General features: G+C 36.4%; 1 protein-coding gene across 1 annotated transcript in view; it reads left to right on the forward strand.

Moving 5' to 3' along the window:
- The window catches only part of grin2ab (glutamate receptor, ionotropic, N-methyl D-aspartate 2A, b), an 80,394-nt gene that overhangs the window by 50,331 nt on the left and 5,452 nt on the right, over positions 1-24,611 (forward strand). The window contains 9 exon segments of the mRNA XM_042716938.1: positions 7,687-7,700; positions 7,702-8,307; positions 18,058-18,172; positions 20,180-20,382; positions 20,657-20,822; positions 22,479-22,632; positions 22,728-22,853; positions 23,066-23,295; positions 24,407-24,567. Of these exon segments, the coding sequence (XP_042572872.1) occupies positions 7,687-7,700; positions 7,702-8,307; positions 18,058-18,172; positions 20,180-20,382; positions 20,657-20,822; positions 22,479-22,632; positions 22,728-22,853; positions 23,066-23,295; positions 24,407-24,567 (1,775 nt within the window).

Consider the following 24,611-nt stretch of genomic DNA (forward strand, 5'->3'; position numbering starts at 1 on the left):
AGGCTTGTACTGTTGCCACCTTTGGTGCCTCCTTGTTTGCTGTCATTCTGATATCAAAAACACACAGTTGGATTCAGATTAAACAATTGTTTTAAACATTTTTTTTGTTTGTTTGTTTGTGCCTGAGTGCTCATGGGGTGCCTAAGCAGAGTTATAGTCAAGCTGCCAAATAGAGTCCCATCCAATGATTTTTAAGGCATTTGAGTGGATAAGAGCCAACAGTTTAATCACCAACAATGACAAATTGGAGAGAACCAGTAGTACCTATATACCATTGATCCCTGGGACATTATTCACAGATGAAATTGTGTGGTTTGGGTACTGTCAGGATCTTTCTTGCTGCACATTTTCCCTTTCTGTCAGTCTGTCCAGGTCTGCCGTTATCTAATTTATCTCTGTTTTGCTAGCTTAACTGGCTCATTATCTCCTACTCCTGAGGTTTCATCATTTGTTATAGCCTCTCTGTGCAAGAGTAATTTTATGATACTAAAATTTCCCATCGCTGCCTTAAGCGAGTCTTTATAGAGACAGGAATGAGAACGAATCCCAAGACACAATATTATTATAGTGTAGTTGGGTCATGATACAATGCACATTGAAAAATTCTTTTGAAATCTCTTGTTTTTGTGTAGTGCAATCGAACTGTTAGATACATTGTGAATTTTTTTTTTTTTTTGTATTGAATGCAGCAAGATTTTTAAACAAGATCACCAAATTGCATGTGTTGTATAGGACTTGTTTTTTCCCCTGTACTGCCAGAATTAGTGTACAAAGGATTTCAGTGTGGATGGGCATTTTATTTTTTTAATTGATGATATGTTACATAATAGTGTAACAATTATACAGGTGCATCTCAATAAATTAGAATGAAAAGTTCATTTATTTCAGTAATTCAACTCAAATTGTGAAACTCGTGTATTAAATCAATTTAATGCACACAGACTGAAGTAGTTTTTGGTTCTTTTAATTGTGATGATTTTAGCTCACATTTAACAAAAACCCACCAATTCACTATCTCAACAAATTAGAATACTTCATAAGACCAATAAAAAATAAGTTTTTAGCCAAATTCCTTGACACGTCTGTGTGTGGTGGCTCATAATGCTTTGACCCCAGCCTCAGTCAATTCCTTGTGAAGTTCACTCAAATTCTTGAATCGATTTTGCTTGACAATCCTCATAAGGCTGCGGTTCTCTCAGTTGGTTGTGCATCTTTTTCTTCCACACTTTTTCCTTCCACTCAACTTTCTGTTAACATGCTTGGATACAGCACTCTGTGAACAGCCAGCTTCTTTGGCAATGAATGTTTGTGGCTTACCCTCCTTGTGAAGGTTGTCCATGATTGTCTTATGGACAACTGTCAGATCAGCAGTCTTCCCCATGATTGTGTAGCCTAGTGAACCAAACTGAGAGACCATTTTGAAGGCTCAGGAAATCCTTGCAGGTGTTTTGAGTTGATTAAGCTGATTGGCATGTCACCATATTCTAATTTGTTGAGATTTTTGAATAGGTGGGTTTTTGTTAAATGTGAGCAAAAATTATCACAATTAAAAGAACCAAAGACTTAAACTACTTCAGTCTGTGTGCATTGAATTTATTTAATACACAAGTTTCACAATTTGAGTTGAATTACTGAAATAAACAAACTTTTCCATGACATTCTAATTTATTGAGATGCACCTGTATAGTCTGTATAAGTTTGGATACACTTTATTCAATGGTTTTCTTTTTTCTGTATTGTTTTCAATATTGTATACTAATGTTGAATACATTGAAATTATGACAGAAGAATTATGGAATTACTTAACAAAAATTTGTTAAGCCAGAAAATGTTTTATATTTTCAATTATTTTGCTTTGAATTCAACAGCTTTGCACACTCTTGGCTTTCTCTCATGTCAGTCTCATGAGGTAGATTTCCAACTATCTTGAAGTAGTTCCCTGAGATGTTGAGTACTTGTTGACCGCTCTTCTTTTGGGTGATTGTGGAGGCCAGGTCATCTGATGCAGCTCTCCATCACTCTCCTTCTTGGACAAATAGCTCTCACATAACCTAGAGGTACATTTGGGGTCATTGTCCTGTTGGAAAACAAGTGATTGCCCCACTAAGTGCAGACCAGATGGGATGGCATGTCACTGCAAATAATGTGGTAGCCATGCTTGTTAAGTCACATGGACTATTTAAACAATGTCCTTACTACCTTTCTGGGCCTTGAACTTCATAGTTGCATTGCTGTATATGCAGGGTCAGAGAGCTCTCAGATTTCATCAAAAATATCATAATCTGTGTTCCGAAGATTAACCAAAGTCTTACGGGTTTGGAACGACATGAGGGTGAGTAATTAATGAAAGAATTTTCATTTTTGGGTAAACAATCCCTTTAAGAAGGAAAGAAATGTCACAAAATAACCCTTGACAAGGCTTGCCCATGAATTGGAAACTATTCCAGTTGACTACCTCATGAATCTGATGAGAGAATGCCATGAGTGTGCCAAGCTGTCATTAAAGCTAAATGTAGCTACTTTGGACAAACTAAAATATAAAACATTCTGGGTTGTTTAACACTTTTTTGTTCACTACATAACTTCATTCATGTTCTTTCATAGCTTGGATGTCTTCATTATTAATGTACAATGTTACAAATAATAAAAATAAAGAAAAACCACTAAAGAAGAAGGTGTGTCCAAACTTTTGACTGGTTGTGTATATGTAATGCCGGGTTCACATTGAACGGTTTTCGAAGTCGTCGGCTTACCATTGTTTTCACACTGCACGACTATATGGGGAAGCATTCAGTTTCTTCTTTGTTCACATTGCAAGATGGATTGGTGACAGGAGGTTACACACTCTATGACTTTACAATAGGAAGAATCGCCAACAACTCTGTCTGGTGAAACTACGATTCACAACCAAATGCACGTGATAAGGAAATAACGCAAGAGCACACTGATATTGTGGTCTGTAACTCCTCCCCGAACTTCCCGCTGCCCTGTATCTTGCTCTCTCATTGGCTGTAGATCATCGCCAATGTTTTTTCAGTCAGAACTCATTTCACACAGCAATCGATTTTGAATCGCTGACAGGTCCAGATATTTAGCATGCCAATATTTCACAGACTTTGGCGACTCTCTGAGATCACGTCTTTGATAATTCACACTGCGTGATTGTCACTTGCGTGAACGAGCACCGATTTGCCTCTGATTTCAGGGATTTTAGTAAAACCTGTCGGTGAGTGTAAATCAGGGCTAAAATCATGCAGTGTGAACTCGTCTTAAGCCTCACACCATCTGAACTTTAGACAAAATGGCAATGCAACTAATTCAGATACTTGGGTTAGTGTACATCATTTAAAATCATTGTTCTCAGTGGGTTTCTTGAAGTGGTAGATTTGAAAAGGAAATATTTGTTGGCAAGCTTCCGGTTCGGTGGCTGTAGCACAAGTGGCAAGGTCAAGGATTGTCGGTTGGCACCATGTACAAGAAATCATGTTCAGGTCAGTCTGGTTTTCTATTACTATCACAGATGTTATCAACATGAACAGTACACTTGATTGCAAAAGCTTCATGTACCTCTGTGTACCTGGACTTTGCAAGGGTCAGTTTCTGACTGATGGATCCCTTGGCTGTAATATATCTTTATAAAGGTAAGTTGAAGCCTGTGGCTCACAGGAACTGGCTAGATGGTGTTGGCTGTCAGCCTACAAAAGGTGATCCTTTCTGAGTGTCCTTTCTTGATCTGATCTAAGAGGTCAATGGTGGAACAACACCCAGTGGCGATGGCAGAGACAGGTCATCTAGCAGAATGCCTGAGGTACCACTTTCATTCCAAGGAGGAAGTACTGTTCAAATCACTCCTGTCCTTCATGACTGAGCTCTTCAGTGATCATCAGAGTAGGGGATGCTAAAGGGTTGAACATGCTCTACCAAAAAAGGCAAGTTCTGTTGTTGGCTTTAACTTAGAGATAATTGGCTGAGTACTGTCTTAATTAATAAACATCATAGACTATGTCTTTTATTCTCTCCAAAATCATGCCAGCTGAAAGGAGTTGGTCATTCCTGACTACAGCTGTAATAGCTATGTTCTATTGTAAAATATTTTAGAATATGATGTAATGGCAAAACTGAATCTTCAGCAGCCAGAAAAAAGTTTTTTTCAAGGATTCTTTTGTGAATAGAAACATAAAGTACAACATTTATTTGAAGTAGAAATCTTTTGTAGAAGTCTTTAAATGTCATTATTAAATGTCTTTAATTGACCGTTATTCAGCAAATATGCATTTAATTCATCAGAAGTATTAATTTATTTTCAAACAAACAGACATTCTGGCAACTACTGATAAGTCTATAAATATTTTAATCCTGATACATCATATTTACATTCCATTCAATTTGTTTCTGAAAAATAAATAAAATCAATCATTCACTACAAGTGAATTTGAGCATCACATTATAATGTAAAGAATGAAAATGGAGATTTCATTTTTCATTTTACATTTTAACAGGGTTATTAAATTATCATTTCTTTCAAAGATTTGCTTTGCCTTTGTCATCATAAAACACTCATTCTAAATGTAAAAATAATGAACATGTACAATTAAATATCCCATAACATCCAATACCAATAATCTGAAACATTTCTAATATTGGCTGATTACCAACATGCTACTGATACAGTTTTACTAAAATATTGAGAAGCAAGTCAACCCTGAACTTGCAAGACTGCTTACAACCTCCATCATTCTCCTGGTCCAGTACTGGGGTTGGATGCTAGTCTCTTTTCCTGTCCTGAGGCCGTTTTTCTTTCTTTTTTTTAAAGCTGTTTTTGTTTTTTCCCCGGGAGTGTCAGTCACACAGTTGTTCAAACCCTGGCCAGTCTCTGCTGAGTAATAGCAGAACAGGGAGCTTTTTCTGTACTTCTCTGTTTTGATGAAGTGAGAACAGCAGGCATTTTCCACCAAAAAAATGGGATTGCTTTGGGACATATAGAATACATTCAGAAAGATTTATTCCAAATGTCTTTAGTGCCAGAGTAGCTCATTACTCTCTAATGTGTTTAAGCGTCTGTATTTAAAAAAAAAAAAATGACCGTAGGACTGCAAACTCCCAAGCGTTGTATTCTGAATCATAATGCTAACAACAATCATAAACAAATCAAATAATCTTTGATAAACTGTATTTTGGAAATACAAATATGAATGAGCATTTTAACTTTGTTTTTTTTTTAAGGCTAATCAGTATGTGTGGATGGTAAGCATCAGTAAGTATGTGTGGATGATCAGAATAATCTCTGGAGTCTGTCCATATCATTTGAGATTACTTCAAAAGATCCATGCAGATGTTAAATTATTGATGTGATTTTTCGTTCTGTTTTTAAAGTTGCATGACATTCCAAAGCTGGAATACAAAAAGTGAAACAAAAAGCATAAAAAAAAAAAAATAGACAGTGATTATACTGTATATATTCGTACTGGCAATCAAAAAAATGTTTTCATTAAGCAATATTCATATGCAGCATTATCAAAAACATGGCAGCTCCAAGGTCAGGATGTGTGGGTAACAAGATTAAAGAAGTGCTTTAATGGAAAGATATTTCCATGCTCCGACCCTCATACCCTCTCTGATTAAAGCAGTTTCCTGGCACACACATCTTTTGTGTGTTTGTTTGTGTGTGCATCTACCTGGAAACCTCCAGCTCTGCAGCTAAATCCTAACCCTCTTCACATGCTTATCAACCTCCTGCCAAACTGGAAAACCTCTCAGCACCTCAGTACCAAAAATAAAAATGAGTCTGTATGATTAATTTTCGAAAACCTGGTCTGAGAGCGGGTATTTTTGATTAGACGCACTATGTGTGTGCGCATATGTATATGGCTATATAGGTACAGTACATGCACCTTGGCTTACATCCGTTTACACCTGAGATTTGTGTGGGCCTTCGTGTGTATGTGTGAGTGCGCCTGAGCTGTGTGCATACCTCTAATCCAGTTTCATCCTAGAGCCTCTTAAACGTTGAAGTGCTGCATTCACAGTGCTAAAGGGACCATCCAAAAACATTGAGTGCAGCCACTACATTTGCATTGATTTATTAACTCCTCAGTATATCTGGGACACAGTTTTAATGTCTCCTGAATTGTTTGTGTGATATATTTTTAGAATGTGACATAACTGGTTTATGTGAAGTTTGGTGCTCACTCAGTTTTGGATCAGTGGAGATGTATTGCTTTGTGACTCAGTTACGAGCTGAAGATTAAATTTTCTCAGTAGGTTCGGTTACAGTGAAGTACAGTTTGAGGAGCATACATTTACCTCATGTAAATTCAATTGCATTTGGCCTCTTTATTTTATTCTGCTCAAAGTATGGTGCTAATCCTCGGCGAATACCTCCTCCTTACCTGTTTATTTGCGCATCACTGTTTGCTTAAGCTCAGTATTTTAAATCTGTCACAGCACCGTGGTGGACAGATCAGTGCCTGTGTGTTTGCACAGCGCGTGAACCATGATATTCATAAGCTCCATTGTCGCTCGTTTATGTGTTTGTGTATTCTGAGATATCAAGCTGTCACCGCACAAGGATGCAGTCATTATTCTTAACTCAGTCAGTGACTCCAGTGTGACAGTGTGCAGCAATTTCTGTCTTTCTCCCTTCTCCTGTATTCAACGGCTCACTGTCTGCTCCTGATGCCTGCCCTTTTCTCTCTTCCTGTTCCCTCTATAAACCTTTTCACACTTTTACGTTTGCAAGGCTGAAGGCTTCAGTAGTAGGGTAAAGGAGCTTCTGCTTTATCAGTGGCAGTGAGAAACAGCCTTTCCACCGTTTTCAAATATTTCTCAGGGGTGACGAAACAAAATGATTTCATGTTCTACGGCTGGATAAAAGCAGTTCTTTTATGGTTTAAAGCAGGAGTACCTAAAGTAACACACTTAAAAATCTATGAATATCATTGCATTAGACACAAAATATCAAAGTACACAAATTTATTTCAGATAAATTTCAGATAAAGGCATATTTCTAGCCATTACCAAATAAGCTTGAATGCATAATTACCAAATGTATACAAAAATATAGACTGCAGAATTGGATGCAGTGTACATAATAGCAAAGATGGAATCATTGCTGTGTCTTCAACTACTATTACGTTTGAAGTACAAAAGAAAATAATGTGCTGCAACAGCATTAGTGAAATGTAAGAAATAACATTAGTTTTTAAAACGTCTCTTTGGACTTGAGTTGGCTGCATGAAATCCTCTGAGAGTTACCTGAATAGTGTACAACTCAACGTTTTTCTTCATGGACCGTAACGCTCTGTCTGAGAATCACCTCGCTATTTATTTCTTCAGATACTGTTGTACATTTAAAATGGAAGCTAACACTAGCAGAAAGGTACCATGTCATGCTAAGGAAACAGTTTCAAATGTTGAAGTTTTATTTTTCCAGTTGAGCTAAGATGGTTTATTTGATTTATCAGAACTGACGACTGTCCATTGGCAAGAATGCAGGTGGAAGTACAATTACCCAACTATCAGAATCGGATGTGACAACACACAGTTTGTATTTCCCCGCATTTCTTCATCTAACTTTCCTTTTCTGTCTTCACTCCTATCATGTTTCCCTTTCTCCATTTCTCTTCCACCACCTGTTCTTTCTGGCTCTCCCTCCCTCTTGCTCTCTCTCTATCTATTTTTTTATAGGATTCCAGTTCTTCGTTTCCAGTTTGGGGCCTCCCTCCAACAGGAGGCGCTGTTGATGCTTGCTATAATGGAGGAGTACGACTGGCACATCTTCTCGGTGGTCACCACCAAGTTTCCAGGTTTCCAGGAGTTCATAGCCACCGTCCGCATCACGGTGGACCACAGCTTCATTCGTTGGGACCTTCAGAGCGTAGTGACGCTGGATGGCGTTGGCGAACCTGAGGACCGAGCCCACGTGCAGCTTAAACGCATCCAGTCGCCTGTCATCCTCCTCTACTGCTCCAAAGACGAAGCAGCGTTAGTTTTGGAGGAAGCCCGTTCACTAGGGCTCACCGGGGCTGGCTTTGTGTGGATTGTTCCTGGTCTGACGACAGGAAATCTCGAACAAATCCCGGAAGCCTTTCCAATGGGGATGATATCTGTGGTGTACGACGAATGGGATTATCCCCTGGAGACGCGTGTGCAGGACGCTGTGGGAATTATCAGTTCTGCAGCCGCTGCCATGTTCAGAGAAGAAGGGGTGCCGCCATGATTCAGAGAAGAAGGTCGGATACCTGACGGAACGGCTAGCTGCTACGGCCAGTCAGAGAAGCCGGAGGTGCCGCCAAGTGCTCTTCGCAGGTAAGCACGGATTGCATACGGTTGCATGCTTGAAAATCTGTTTGCATACTGAAATGGATGAACATACACACATACAGAACTAACCCAAGGCAAATCCTTTCATATTTACTGTGCAATGGTAGTTATACTTTAAGAAAGAGAGATTACATCAACGTTAACATGATAAAGCACAATCTTTTTCAAATTCTGTAAATCATTACTCCAGTCAAAACAATTTTCAAATTCTGTAATCTCAACATACTGAGAATATTTTTTTTTTAGGTTTTTTAGGGGTTTCATGTAGATGCTTCATGCTGTGTCTTTTGGCTCGCCTTTCTGTACTACAGCTTGGCCACCTACTTCTTTGGGCAAGCAGTTCCTTTTACAAGCCTCAAACTCCTTCTTGTAACTCAATCCCGCAAAGTGGCTAACATGGGTTTCCAGAGTGCAATAAGAATAGTACTTAAAGAAATGAGTAGTACTTTTGAAAAATGTGTTAAAATTATCTAACACTACATGAGTGGACTAAAAAAAGCTGTTTTATTGTATGTAAGTGACCCTTTCACAAAGCTGTTTTGTGATAACTTTGAATGAGTTGTAAATACAAACCATTTAATTGAACCCTTCATTTTAACATAACATTTTAATAAAACTTAAAAACAAACTTAAAGAGAACTATTTTTCAACTTGTGCACCGGTCAGTCTGAATACTTCTTTGGGCGTTAAATCAGTATGAAATCAGAACTATTTTAGACATAACAGAACCAGAAGAGAAGCTAAAGCCATCATATTGGTTATTTCGGAAGACAAATCAGGACAGCCAACACACTAAGGGGTCAAGGTTTGGCTGGTTAGCATGGTCCAGTTAGCCCCTGATTGACTTGTAAACAATTGTGTCCGGAACTGTGTGGCTGCGAGCAAAGATGGCAGCATTCAGTTTGCGTACTTCTAAGAAGACCGCACAACTGGCATTGAAACGAATGCTAACGGACAGCTTTCTCCAGGCATTACAGACCTCCACGCACTATAAGACACAAACTCAGCACCCTTCGCAATGCACAAAATCATGCACATGCTAAGTCCATTCTTTACAAGATGTCAGCAAACAATGTGGAGGAAGGTCTTGCGATTTGCAAAGAATGGGGAAAAAGAGCCAAACGATGTGGACAAGACAGTGGTTGAGGAGACGTGGGCAATCTTAATTATCTAAATTAAATTGCTACAACATAAACAATCAATAAACATTATATCAATAACTAAAAACTATGTTTTTTTTATTGAAGAACATATAGTTCTTGTAACTTCTGGAATCACAAAATCAGTCATGATTCATTGCTGCTATACATAACCTTCTTTTAATTAAAACAAGCAGCTTTGTTATAATTACTGCAGAAATATTGGAAATATTCAGCCTATTATGGGGAATATGGGGGGGGGGGTCTTATGTTCATAAAGGTTGAGAACCACTGCTCTAATATAGATATTGTAAAACTGTGTAACTGATATTACATAAGTATAAAATGATTCAATATTTACTTAATACATCCTGTGTGTCCCTAAAATGTCGGAAATTAAGTTTTTCAAGTCCTAAATATCTTAAATGGTATAACAAAAGAGGTCTTAAATTTGGGGTATTGAAAAACAGAAATTGTGATACATTTTAATGTGATTATGAAACTTCAAAAGACTTTGACTTAATTGAATGTGAGTGCTGCATGTACATACGCAGCACTGCAGATGTAGATTTCTACAGGCTTGTGGTTCCACAGCAGTTCAGAATCAATGGATACTATACATTTATGCCATTTGATCGTTTATGATCTACTTTTGATAAATTGTGACTCTTGAGAGAGCATACTTTATTTTCTTCATCTTTTTGACTGAGCGGCTGGCAGTAGTAAATCATAGACATTTTAAAATAAAAGTCCTAGTTTATTTCAGGCTTATTTGTAATTAAAAGAAAAGAAAAGACTAACAGTTTTTAACACATTTGGTGGCTATAGATTTTACTAGCGTTAGCACAATAATCTGTTTATCACCTTTTATTATTATCTTTATCAGCAAACTTCAATATCGGTTTACCTCTAATTCATACAGTATGTATTGATATATTGATACATAAACAAATTTCAGTATATACTGAATTGGTTTTAGTATTTTAAACTTGCAGTAACTTGCTGAATGTGTTTAAGTAAAAAATTAAGTAAAATTACATTTATTTATTTTGAAATTGTGTTGATTTGTTCTATTTGGACAAACTGTATAAAAACTGTTAAAAACTCTGCAGATTCCCTTTATTTACTGTTTCTTAAATTATTCTTCTTGGCTTTTAGGTCTCTAAAAAAATGTCTAGGTCTCCGCTTACTAAGCAGTGACAAACAAGGAGTTTTTTTCATGCAACACATTTTCTTGCTCCATTTGAGAGGTGCTGGATATTTAAAGAAGCACAAAGCTTGCTATTTTGGATCCCATTTAATTCCTCCTGCCCAATTCCTTTTATATCTCAATGATTGGATTGGTTTTCATTTCCGTTCTGAGCTGCGAGGGCAACCTAGTGATGTCTACATCAGCCAGGAAGACGTCCGTTTCGCACACGGTACTCGGAAACTAAATCTACTGTTAGTTTAGATTGCGAAGGCGCTTGCTGTGGCTGTTTTTGTCAGAATGCACAGTTATCAGGAGTTGCCATGGGTTACCATCAGTAGCTGTTTGCAGCGTTGGTATCCGTCTGCTCCGAGTAGGTGTTCCTTTTGATCTCTCCCTCGTTGCTAAGGCTGTCTGTATCTGGGACACTGCAGACTCCTCAATGTGGGAACATTTTGTATGACGCCACCATCCACAGAGCAAGATTTAACCTTCAAAATGCCTCCAAGAAAGATGGATAGATGTGTTGTGATACTTGTAATAGCAAAGTACACAAATATAGTATAGTGTGAGCAGTGGAATTTATGTAACTCAATGATCATCAAAGAGAATTAAGGTGTTGTAATCAGAAATGTTGGTGTGATGTTTTGTAAGATGTAAGTGAAAGTTGGAGAATATAAAACAGTTGACTGTTTGTCTTAAGGCCGTCATACATACACGTATAGACAAACCAAAAATACTGCATCTGAGTAGCAGGTGTAGTTCTGGCTTTTGTCCTTCTGTCTGCCCAGAGGCTAAACCCCGTTTCTGACAAATGTACTGTATGTGTTGTCTTAATTAAGACTGTTACTTCCCTCCCGCACACACGCATATGTATACATACAGCTGTCCTCGAACGATAACTGCAGCAATTATTCTCTATATTACAGACATTCATATATTGTTAGAAGAAATATGTTGATATAGATGCTTTGGTCAGTACAGATTAGTCTGAACTGACAGTATATTTAAGCAATATAGCATAAGCAAGTAAGTGTTGATGTTCTGAATATCTGATCAGATATTATAAAAGTTTCACATTTTCACTGTTTGTGTTACTCATGCTTATCTGTGTTTGACCTTTCCAGACAGACTGTCTTTGCATTAGTAGTAACAGTAAAAAGTGTTTTTTTTTGTTTTGTTTTTTCCCAAATATACTGATTCATTCTGGAATGAAACAAGTGACTGTCTTTACGAATGAATCATTGAATCATTCATTCAAGCGATTTATTTCAAAACACTGATTCATCTAGCAATATGAAGCAAGTGGCAGTTTTTATATGTGATTTATTGAATCTTTCACTGAATCAATTTTTTTAAAATGAATAACTCTCTCTAGTAAATCAAAAATGAAGCAGCTCTACTGTGTTGCTTGGTCTAGGGTTGTCATGATACCAACATTTCAACATTGGAATTAATGCATTTTATAATGCATGTACAAAATTATTAGTGAATGAGACCTAATGAGTTTATGTTGGAGACTCTTAAGGTAATTTTTTCCATATATGAGAAACCTTAACATCATAATGATTTGGAAAATATCATGTGCAGACACACATAAGATATACAGTGCCTTTTGAAAATAATTTCTCTCTTCTTGTACATTACATATTTCATGTGACAATAAAATAAAAAATGAAGTCATTGTCAGTACTAGTGACGAAGCTCTATTTTAATTTATTTCAATAATACTGTTCAAGAATTACAAAACATTCTCAAGTTATTTTTGTATATTTTTTAATTTTCTAATAAACTTGTAACATTTAGTGCAGTTTTTTGTTCATATTAATATTATTGTTGTTATCGTCCATATTTTCTAATATCGGTTGACCTCTTCCCATTATTACTACATGATCTGAAGATCCCCATTTTTGTGAGGGTTATGAATTTTTGAATGTGATGAATTGGATTAAATTTTTTAATTTCTGACAACGGTTGCAAGGTCCATAAGTATATAGACAGAAGTTGTTACATCACAACTCTTTTTGTTGTTGCCATTTGTTCTTTTTTATAATCAGATATGGGCTCATATGCATAATTTTGTGTAGTTTTGCACATCATTAATCTAAACGGCAGTCCCTGTTATTTTCCGCATCCCTAGTTGTTAAGATTAAATTTAGTTAGTTGGAGAATTCTGTAAGTTCTGCCTGTGTTTGTGTTTATCTGACTGTTGTTGTGAGCCCAACACAGACCTGCTGTATCTGCTCAAGCGCAAACACAACAGCTCCTTTCATAAGCACCTCCTGCAACATTATCACCTTTACACAGAAGACGCTGCCACGAGGCTGACAAGTCTCATGTTTTAAGCGCTTGAGTGATTTCACAGCCTAAGGCAAAAGTGTCTGCCTTTTGTTTTGCCAGAGTTGTGGCAACTCCTTTACTCCAAATTATTCACAGTCTGACACATTAACTGTTAATGGCATCGATTATCATCTGCTCGTCTAGAGCGCTGCTTTTTGGTTTTGTTTTTTCACCCTCACTCAGTTTAATGCAGTCACATGTACTGTATTTCTCACTGTACAGATTTAAAGTCGACTTCATCTGGGGGAATTTTCAATGCTTGATATAGTTTTTAAACATTAAACACCTTAGCGGTGTGAGCTCTGTATTATGGGAACATGAATCTGTTTTCCATCAGACATTTTCCTCTGCGCTTACAGTCCTTTGATTCTGGCCTTGTTTACTTGCCTCGCTTGTAGGCAAGGCAGGATCTCTGAAAATCGATTCTGAAGCATTATGTTGTAGCTTTCCCTCGTTGCTGACCTCCTATTTATTGTCTTTTAGTGCACAAAACAACATAATAACTGCTGGGCCAGTTCTTATTCTTATTGTCAGCCTGGGTATTATTACTGACAAACCTGTGTTTACTTACATAGTCTATCTTAGCGAAATGCCATTTAAAGGTCTCTGATACTCAGTTAATAATTCTGAATTTTTTGTTTATGATCTGACGAATTCTTAGTTTTACCTTATAGTCATTTAATAGAAAAGTTTACTTTAATAATGTAAGAAAGTTCTCAACTCTTATGTAAATGCTCTTCCATCTTGTGTCTATTGATGTTCAACTGTTTAACAATTTGGCATTTATTTATAGACTGGACATGCTGGGGTGTTCTGAAATGTGGTTGCTGGGGCATTCATAGTGGCATATAGGTGGTTTATATTCCTAGTATGAGATTGCCCTGACATGATTATTACATAAAAACATGATTATGATTATTTCGATAATCACAAACTTTGTGTGCTTTAAATGTAAAAGGCCTAACATGCATTGTGAACAATTAACATAAGCAAATTAATATAGCAAATTCTATTTCTTTTTTATGTTATCATGCAAAGTCAATGCAACGCCATGAAACAGAAGAGATAAACCACTTATGGGGATGAGAGAATGAATAATATGAAAAGACTATATGAAAAAATTATGTATAAAAATCATGAAAAGACTATTATGAAATATATACAGACAGGTAAAGGTCTTCTTTCATGTGAAATAAAGGCTCATGGGGTTAATCGGCCTTAAAATTATTTGTGAATAAAATTAGGACAGAATTTATTACTATTGCATAATAAAAATAAACATTACTATAATTTTCAGGTTGGCTGGTTTTGCAACCCCCCCAAACACAACCCCACCCACAAAAAAAGAAGAGAAAAAACAGACTATAGAATATTATTTGTGTTATATGTATATTGTGTTGTGGATTTTATTTTGTATTTTATTTCATATTTTATTTTATTTTTTATTTTATTCTTAGGCGCAATATTTGTATTACAAAGCCTTATTTATTATTCAAGGTTTCCAATTTCTATGTAAATATGAAGTGACTTACATTTCATCTGAACAAAATGATCTATTGCAATAATTTGTCGTGACAGGGCTGTTAATGATCATACGCTTTAGCACAGCACTAACAAAGACCTGACCAGAGAAGGATTAATAGCATTCGTGGCACCATGTGGAATTATCATCACCTAATATGCATTTAACTACATCTAATCTCCGACTAACATTTCACTGTTAATTGAGATCATGCACAAAGAGGCTCCGTGTAAGGAAAGCCATTTGAAATTACATTTTATAAACCGCAAACTCTCACTGACATAATTAGTTGTAAGCGTCCGATAATTTCCAGAAGACTATGGAAAATAAAGTTCACCCTTGCAATGTCTGGTATATTATACTCTCCCCCGTCTCTCTGTTTCTCAATCAGTGAGATTAGATGCACACAATGATGTGTTTGTTTAAGAGAAAACTCTGTGATGGCTATGACAAAAATCAATTTTCATTTTTGCACTGTGGAAATCTCTAATATATGAATAAGACACACTTACAAACAAACACACACAACAGAAGCTGTGTTTGAGTAGCAGGTGTAGCTCTGACCCTGTTCTTTTCATTTCTGCCTGAAGCTAAGCCCCATTTCCCAGTTATGTTCCTGTTTCTTAATTAAATTCCGAAGAGAGTTTGTGTGTGTTTGTGCCATCTGAGTAGTGCACAGCTGAGCTAATCTTCATTGTGCATTACACAGAGAAGGCAGAGATACAGTATTGAGCTTCTGTTATTCAGAGGAGTCTGTGTGATTGAACACGGACTGGCAAAAGTGTTCAGGCCCTTTAAGGATTAGTTCACCCAAAAATGTAAATTCTGGCTTTATTTACTCACCCTCATGTCGAGCCAAACCCATGTGACCGTCTTCTGTGTGATTCAGATGGAGACATTTTGTATTATGGGACTGGTCGCTCATTTCCATGCCATTACAGTGAATAGGGACTGAAGCTTTCAAGCTTCAAAAGACACGATTAGCACTGTAGAAGTATGATAGTAGTAGTCAATACAACTTGTGTACTCTATTCCGAGTCTTCTGAAGCCATATGATAGCATTGTGTATAATAGTAATCTTCTCCTCCTGTGAACTGTTGAGTCAGACTGTTTTTGTGAACTGGATCAACATTTAATTGAAAAGATGCTGATTGTTTTTCCAGGAGATTTAGGGCAGATGTCGATATTTAATTTTCTTTTGTTTTCCACGGAAGAAAGAACATTTATATGGTTATGGAACAACATGAGGGTGAGTAAACAACAGACTTTTTCTTTGAGAGAATGAATTCTTTAACCAAACCGTCTTTTTACTTCATTACAAATCATTGTTTAGGTTCCTGTGACATTTGTACTTTTAAGCACTGAAATAGTAAATTAATGAGTTCATGGTTACATTTTATCTAAAAAAAAATTAATTGGAATATGATGTGTGTGTATTTAATCAACTTGACAACTTTAGTATTATTGAATGGTGTTTTAGTAGTGAATTGTTAAAAAAAGATGACTTGGTGTTATTTATATACTATTGTAGTATCAATATTTCAGTATATTTTTGATTAGCTTTTATTTTCATATTTTCATTTTTAATTAAAATTTAAGCAATTTTGTTATGTGCTTTTGTCATTTTAAGTAATTCTAGTTAGCTTAAATTTATTTTTATTTCACTTTTTAGTCTTTAGTCATTTTAGTACTTAAGCTTATTTCAGTTGCCAAGACTATTTTATTTTAGCTTTATTGAAAATTATTTTCTGTAATTCAAATGTTTTTACTTTACAATAAAACCCCTGGTTTCTTTTGGGGGCTTTTCTCAGCAAATATGCAATTAATTCAGTTTGATTACTTAAAACAGCACAAAAATTTACAGCATTTTTAATTGGTTGACGACTTTCAAAAAATAAATAAAACAAAATATGTTGGTGGAGGATCTGAATAGGTACAGCTGCATTATACCTGTGAGTCAGTATAACCTTTCCTAGATAAACAAAAATGTCACGGTTACAGGATAATTATTCAGGTTGTTAATCTAAAGGACAGCTGTGAAAGTGTAGACTAAAGAACATTCTAAATATGTCAGCGATTAATGTTCTTTAGAAAAAGGTTACAAAACAATGTCCAAATCTTTGGATGTCCCAGCGGTGTTGGTTCAATTATGAGGAAGTGGAAACTACCACAAACCCCCCAGACGAGAATCGAGATCGAGAAAAGGTCATCCCTCAAAAGTCTCTGCACACACAAGCAGATTTGTAAGAGAGGCCAGAGATCACTTTGAAAGAGTTACAGAGTTCAACAGTTGAGAAGAAAGTAAAAGATTGAATGAGCAGTCAAGCATTAACCTAGCGCCATATAGGAAGCTGATGTAGCAAAAGAAACCACTTTATTAGATGTAACTAGAATTAGGTGTTTTTAGATAATGTTCCCTATTGCATCTGTGAACATTTCAAGAAAAAATAAAGGAAAACTTAACCCAAACATGAACATTCTGGCATTATTTACTTACCTTCATGTTGTGTGAAACCTGTGACCTTCTTTCTTACATAGAACACCAAAGATTAATTAAAAAAAGAAACGGATGGAGTCTGTCAAGCTCCTAACAATAACCACCATGAAAACTGTCCATGCAGAGGAGAAGATTTATAAGTGAATAACAGTTTGGTGTAAATTGGTGTATGGCTACAGAAAAGATGAAGAACATGCTGAAAAAAAACAAAAAAAAAAAAAAAAAACAAGAGAACCTGTTTTTGAAACAAATAAACAAAAAAGTCAGTCATTGATAACAAAAAAGCATCAGATTTAAGAAAATAAAGGTGAATTTCCATGCAACATCAGTATGTAAAACTAAATTTGCAAACAGCATAAGTGTCATCCTATTACCCTGAACAACCCGGAGCAAATCCACCAGAATTTAAACAAAGGGCAAATTAACACCTGTAGAGTGTGTGAAGTTCCTACATACACACCCTAAGGGATTGTTTGTCTTTGCATCAAAGGGTGTGTCTACCAAATAATAAATTGTGAAGATACAGTTCTTTTAACTGTTGTTGCTGTTGTTCAGAATACTTTTAACATTCAACATCAAAATAATTGAAAGTTTTAATGCATTGAACGATGAAAAAACTTGCATAATTTGTCCATTTAAAATGAATTAGCTGAGTGTCTAAATGCATTTGCAAGACTTTGTGTTTGTGTTTGCTGGCTCATTGAATTTGGGTTTTGGCTACAAAAACAGAACTAGGATGGACTGATTTGTTTACCTCATTTAAGGCAATTTAATGTCTTGGGAAAATAGATAAGACAGCTAATGGCATTCAATAAGACGTTATTTATATTGTTTACCTTGGAGCTTTTCACTTATATTTTATTAAATGACTTACAGTTCATCCCCAAACAGTTTGAAAGATCATTTAGACAATGAAAACTTTGGTCTGAACACAATATGACAGATAGATAGACAGATAGACAGACAGACAGACCGACCGACCAATAAGTAAACCTTAAATCATGTCGTAACTTTGCTGGTATTTTGTGCGTCTGTGTGTTTGTTGCAGATATATGATGGGAGTCAATCTAGGGGGTAAAGATCATTCGTTCATGGACGATGGCTACCAAGTCAATCCCAAGCTGGTCGTCATTGTTCTGAACACACAGAGGGAATGGGAGAAGGTAAGAGCCTTTAATCTTTATATCCGTCCCAAATCTTCATTTTCTTCTATTAGCGCTGCCTGTAAGGGATTCTGGAACCATTAGCAATCAATATTCTGTTTACTAGCTCAGAGCCTTTTTGTGACTGTGACTGAAAATGCGCTGGGCTTTGCTATTAGAGAAGAAGAACATTTCATTTGTACTTCCCTTTTCCCAGCCTGGGGTTTTTTCATGCACATGACTTAAACTATTGTTTACTTAGTCATAAAGAGTCAAAATAGCCCTTATTAAGGCATTGGTTTCATAACGAATTTATTGCGAGTTTTAAATTGGAGAAGAGTGCACATGTGTCTTCATCCAATTTGATTGTGCTGGTTAATGCCCTTTTTCATTTCTCTCTCTATTTTGGCTATTAGCAATAATAATTTGCTTTTTTTTTTTTTTTTTTTACAGTAATCTATTCTCTGTCTTTGCTTCCATTCTCTGATTAGCTTTACATGTTCTCCTATTCCATCTCGGTGCTTCACACACTCGTTTTCGTAATCGTTTGCTCACTCATGCGTTCTTTTAATGACTTGTTATTTCTCTGAGGTGTGTTGGATGCTGTGTGTTTTGACAGTGCCCTGCAGTGTGTGTGAAGACACACACACATTAAAACCCTGCAGTGATTGTGTGAAAAGTGTGACACTAATCATTTCTCACTGCAGCGGGGCTAGAATAGAGTGTGAGCCGATCGTGTTATCGGAGATTATAGACGAGCACACGCACTTGACAGAACACATAAACTGCATGAAGAGCGCAGTGCACATACATGGGGTAAACTTGACACATTATGTTGTTACAGTGGTAGCTGACATGGCATTTCAAGCAGCAACAGAAAAGCACACACACCTGACGGAATGCATAACTATTGCATAGAGTGCTGTGCATATACATGGCATAAATTTGACATGGCAGTAGTCGACATGGCATTTCAAGCAGCAACAGCAATATCTTGCAGTGTGCTGTTTTATCTGAAATGACTTTAAACAGCTTTTATCTTTTGTAATTAGTGCACATGCAGTTTTAAGGCACTTCTTAAAATTAGTTTGTACCCCACAGGACTATTTAAATCTGTGATTCCTAACTGGTTTTGTATCAGGATCTTATTGTACAAAAGTATCATTAACATTGATTAATATTAGCATGAACTACACAGGCCAAACAATGTGTGAAATGATTAACATGACATAGGCTGAATGGGAAAACTGAGAATTTTGCTAATGCATAAACAGCAGCACAAGTGTGATTTATCAGCCTACCACATGGAACAAATACCAGGCCAAATATAATATTTGTATTAGTCATATTATTATAAGTGACAGATGAATTTGCACCAAAATACCATAAAGTTTGATTGGACAGCCTTTAACATAAACAAAAGATATGGGAAGAATTTTCTCCTCGATTTTAAAACTTGATAAGCACATTTATTTTTCTGTCCTGACTGTGCACATTTGTAGGCTAGGTTAGTGCTTTATTATTTGCATTTTGCTTTTTTTTTTTTCCTTGTTGCCAGTTAAACCCCATCAAAACAGGCCTGCAAACAATTTCTAGGCTACAAATTTTTTTCAAAAGATTTAAAATTTAAATTAAACAAAATATGAAAAAAAACAAAATATAAAATATATATATATTGTTATATATATATTGTTATATATATATATATATATATATATATATATATATATATATATATATATATATATATATATCCCTAAAATCTAGATGTAAAAAATATTCTAAAAGAGAGCGAATGAGAAAATGGAAGACTAAAGAAAAAACAGACCTCGGTCTCAGTCTTTGAATGTGACTTATTTGCTTGCTGGATAAAATATACAGTGTTTCTCTAATAACATTTCTTCGCTTTGCTTTGAAGAGCGGAAAATCACATTTTTGTCCCCAAACTTATAATAATAATGGAGGCCACTTCAGGAGAACCGTCAAATGTTTATTTGTGAGCCAATGTTTGTTTGTGTGTGTCTACAGATGGGACGATGGGAAAACCACACATTGAAGTTGAAGTTTCCAGTTTGGCCACGTTATAACTCATTTGGGGACATGGATGCTGATGAGAACCACTTGAGCATTGTGACTCTAGAGGAAAGACCCTTTGTTATAGTGGATGATGTGGACATTCTTACTGGCACATGCACGCGCAACTCTGTACCTTGCAGGAAACACATTAAAGAGTGAGTTTTGTTTTGTTTATTTAACTTATTTAAAAACTATAGCATCTAATACCAGTTTTGAATAAACTAGCAGGTTGTGCAGGCATTATACATCCTATCTTAACCTTTAGCATGAGAGCTTTATTTTCCTGGGGAATACAGAAATAATTGTGCAGTCTCTAATGTGGTTATGAACTTTTGTTTGTGTTAAATTTAGAACACATTAGATTGAGTTATCTTCAGTCTTTCTCAGTATCAGCTGTTTTCTATATTGCTGTGCCTGTATATGCTGCAGTAATACCACGGAGGACTCCTATATCAAGCAGTGCTGCAAGGGCTTTTGTATAGACATCCTGAAGAAGATTGCCAGAAATGTAAAGTTCACCTATGATCTTTACCTGGTCACAAATGGAAAACATGGCAAGAAGATCAATAATGTGTGGAACGGCATGGTGGGGGAGGTAAGTCACTTTCAATAACCTAATGAATGAATCATCAGTTTAAATTGCAGTCACACAGATGTCAGTTCTCCCTGGCTGTCAGTCTGTTGTTCTGTCTGTTTTTCTGTCTGTGTGTCTATATTAATCTATCAGGCTTTCGTCCCCTGCACTTTTTTGGGAAAATATGTTCACATGGTGGATTGAATAAATCTAGATTTAAATTCAAAGAGACAAGATAGTCTATGCATGAAGACATTTTATTGTATCCAAAACAAGGTGATGTGAAACACTCTCATGCAGTGTTTGTTTCATTCATACTCGAAGCTGGAGGGCGCTCTTGCACTGAAAGTCCAAAACAAACTCATAGAAGTAATGGAGAAATCCCTAATATGGACAAAAGCATCTAGCTAATGCGGTTTCTAAGCTTAAAGGGGACATAACACACACAGTTTTGCCCAATCACATATTAATCTTGAGTACCTACAGAGTAGTATTGCATTCGTCATATCTGCAGAGTCTTATCATATTTATAAAAGAAAGATACAGCTTTACGATTCTCTTCAGAAACAGCCGAGCTCCTGGAGGCGTGCTGTGGGTGGAGCATAACAGTGACGAGAACTTGCGCACTGATTTCCAACAAAAGACAGAAATTTGATGCAGTTTCACTTACTGTCTCCGGTTCCGAATCATGACCAGCAACTTTTATCCCTGGGTTCACTCCATCTTTCAGTATCAAACCATGTGCAAATCCAGCGCTGAACTGGGCCTTGTTTATAAAAAATTTGTCACAGAAATGACAGGAACATATAAACACTTGCAAAACTCTGTTGCTCCCCCAGAAAAATAAACTGCATCCACTGTTCATGTAACACTGTTTTTTTTTGGTGAGCTGAACAAGGTTATCTTTCCCTCACATCCAAAAACACACTCCTTTAGAGAAATTTTTCTCGAGCAAGTCCAGTGCAGCGCTGCTGATGAAGTTGAAGGGCGCACGTGCTTTTCCAGGAGAAGGGCCCATACAAGGAATTCCTCCCTTCATGATGTCATGAAGGGTCATGCTCGAAAAAAAACGTTCCGAAACTTGTACAAACCTGGAAGGAGTGTATTTGACAGAATTATATAGATCATACATTCAAATCGTTTTTAAAACTTTGGCAAGAGAATCCAACTCTTTAACAGTGTAGATAATTCATAATGCATGAGATGGCATTAGACCCCCTGCTTTAATAAAAAGCAGAAACGTTTTGACTTATAAAACATCTAATCGCTTTGTCTGTCTATCTACCTATCTGTCATTCATCTGTCATGTCTGTATATCAGTTGTTCTGTCAATCTTTTGTTCTGTCTGTCTATCAGTCAATCTCTTGTCTTTCTATTGTTCTGTCATTCTATTATCTATCTGCCTCTCTGTCATTCTGTTTATTATTCTATTGATCTATTGTTCCGTTTGTCTGTATGGCTGTTCTATCTATATATCTGTCTATCGTTCAGCCTCTGTCTTTCTATCTTTCTATCTATCTCTGTCTATCTGTCTGTCTGCTTGTCTACCAATCTATCCATACATCCATACTTGTCTTCCATAATATATATTCTATCTATATTCTTCTGTGTATTTCTGTTTGAATCAGTGTGTTTTCTGTTTCTTGAGGTGTTTTTTTTTTCTTCCCTTCTGTATAGGTAGTCTATAAAAAGGCTGTAATGGCTGTGGGTTCATTGACCATAAATGAAGAGCGGTCAGAAGCCATAGACTTCTCTGTCCCATTTGTTGAGACAGGCATCAGTGTGATGGTGTCACGTAGCAATGGAACAGTGTCGCCCTCTGCGTTTCTAGGTAATAGATGAAATAATATCTTTGAAATCCCTCTGGAACCATTTTTTTTCTCTGCCTTCCCCCATGCATTTTCTCTGTTCTCTCTCCTCCCTCAGAACCCTTCAGTGCTTCAGTGTGGGTTATGATGTTCGTCATGTTACTCATCGTCACAGCGATCGCTGTTTTCCTCTTTGAATTCATCAGTCCGCTCGGTTTCAATAGAAACCTGGCACAGGGCAAAGGTACGGTACACAAACTCAACCACACAGTCAACCAGCATCTTCTTTGAAACAGACAGAAAAAATTTTAGTTAACATTTTTAAATTTCAGCATTAAAAATGTAAACAATAAGCACCTTAAGAAACCTGTAGATCTACAAAGCTCTTATGACTTCCCACTTACTCCTAACTCCTACTTACAAACTTTCCCTCTTTCTTGTCTTGCATTTCTATAGACCCTCATGGGCCCTCCTTCACTATTGGTAAGGCTGTCTGGCTGCTGTGGGGTCTGGTGTTCAACAACTCTGTCCCAGTACAGAACCCCAGGGGCACTACCAGTAAATTTATTGTGTCCGTATGGGCCTTTTTCGCTGTGATCTTCCTGGCCAGCTACACTGCCAACTTGGCTGCGTTTATGATCCAAGAGGAGTTTGTGGACCAAGTAACAGGCCTTAGTGACAGAAAGGTAATTTTTTTTGTGTGTGTGTATCATGAAATATAGTGAGCTGTCTACTGCCTCATGAACCTGCATGTATATCTGTACCTGTAACTGTATGTTAGGATGGAACTAAAATATTTGACAATATAATACTGGCTGATAATTGTTCTATCATTTTAAAAGTTTGAGGTGATAAAGATTTAATGTTTTTGAAAGAAGTCTCTTATACTTACCAAGGTTGCATTTATTTGATCAAAAGCAGTATTAATGTGAAATATTGTTATTGTTTTCTATTATAATATATTTCAAAATGTGATACATTTCTGTGATGGCAAATCTGAATTTTTAGCAGTGTTACACCTGTCTTCAATGTTTCAAAGTTTTTGCTAATATAAGTATTTATGTCTTAAACTGTATATATATATTACTGACCTCTCAATGTACAGTATATAGAGAACCTTTAAGTAGTTAATCTGTTTTTTACTTTAATCATGTCTTATCTTGTCTAGGGCACTGGCCCCCCTTGAGAAAAGATATGCATACACCCCTGACAGCAGTTGTCATGTTGACACTGAAGTTCTAACTTAATATAAATATATACCTACATTTATAGACATCATCTTACTCTGGCTCTGTCAGCCATCTTAGCGATTATTTGTTGCTGAGCTCAGCACAAATCCATTGTGACATTACCTTATCTATGAATAAAACACACTGTAAAAAGGTAAAAATATGCAGTTGGTGCTATAGGAAGCTATTTCTACCTTTTTTTTTTTTTTTTTTTTTGCTAGTGTAAACTAATGTATTCCGGTTAATTCAAGTCGTAATAAATAATTTCTCTGACTTGAATAAGACCAGTTAATTTAGATGTTACCACATGAAGCACATTTTTCAGACTACCTGACAAAACATATTTTACAGTGTGCTGTCTAGTTGGCAGCTCACTAGGTTTTGAGAAAGCATCCGTATGTCATTATAAATTTACAAGATGGAGTGTCTGAACTACACCAGTTACTAGGTTTATCTCCCTGGATATGTTTCTGTATTTGAGCTTGTATTGATTCTCTCCATGTATCTCTTAAAGCTGCCCTCACTGTTCTTCATGTAATTGATGTATTTTTTTTTCAATCTTTTCTAGTTTCAGAGTCCCTATTCCTATTCACCACCATTTCGCTTCGGGACCGTGCCTAATGGGAGCACAGAGCGAAACATCAGGAAAAACTACCCAGACATGCACCAGTACATGGTGAAATACCATCAGACTGGAGTTCAGGATGCACTGGTCAGCCTCAAGACGGGGTACGGCTGGGATATTCACATTATTTGCAGTGCATGGTCAACGA

This window comes from Cyprinus carpio, chromosome B1 (assembly GCF_018340385.1).
Source record: "Cyprinus carpio isolate SPL01 chromosome B1, ASM1834038v1, whole genome shotgun sequence".
NCBI classification, from domain to species: domain Eukaryota; kingdom Metazoa; phylum Chordata; class Actinopteri; order Cypriniformes; family Cyprinidae; genus Cyprinus; species Cyprinus carpio.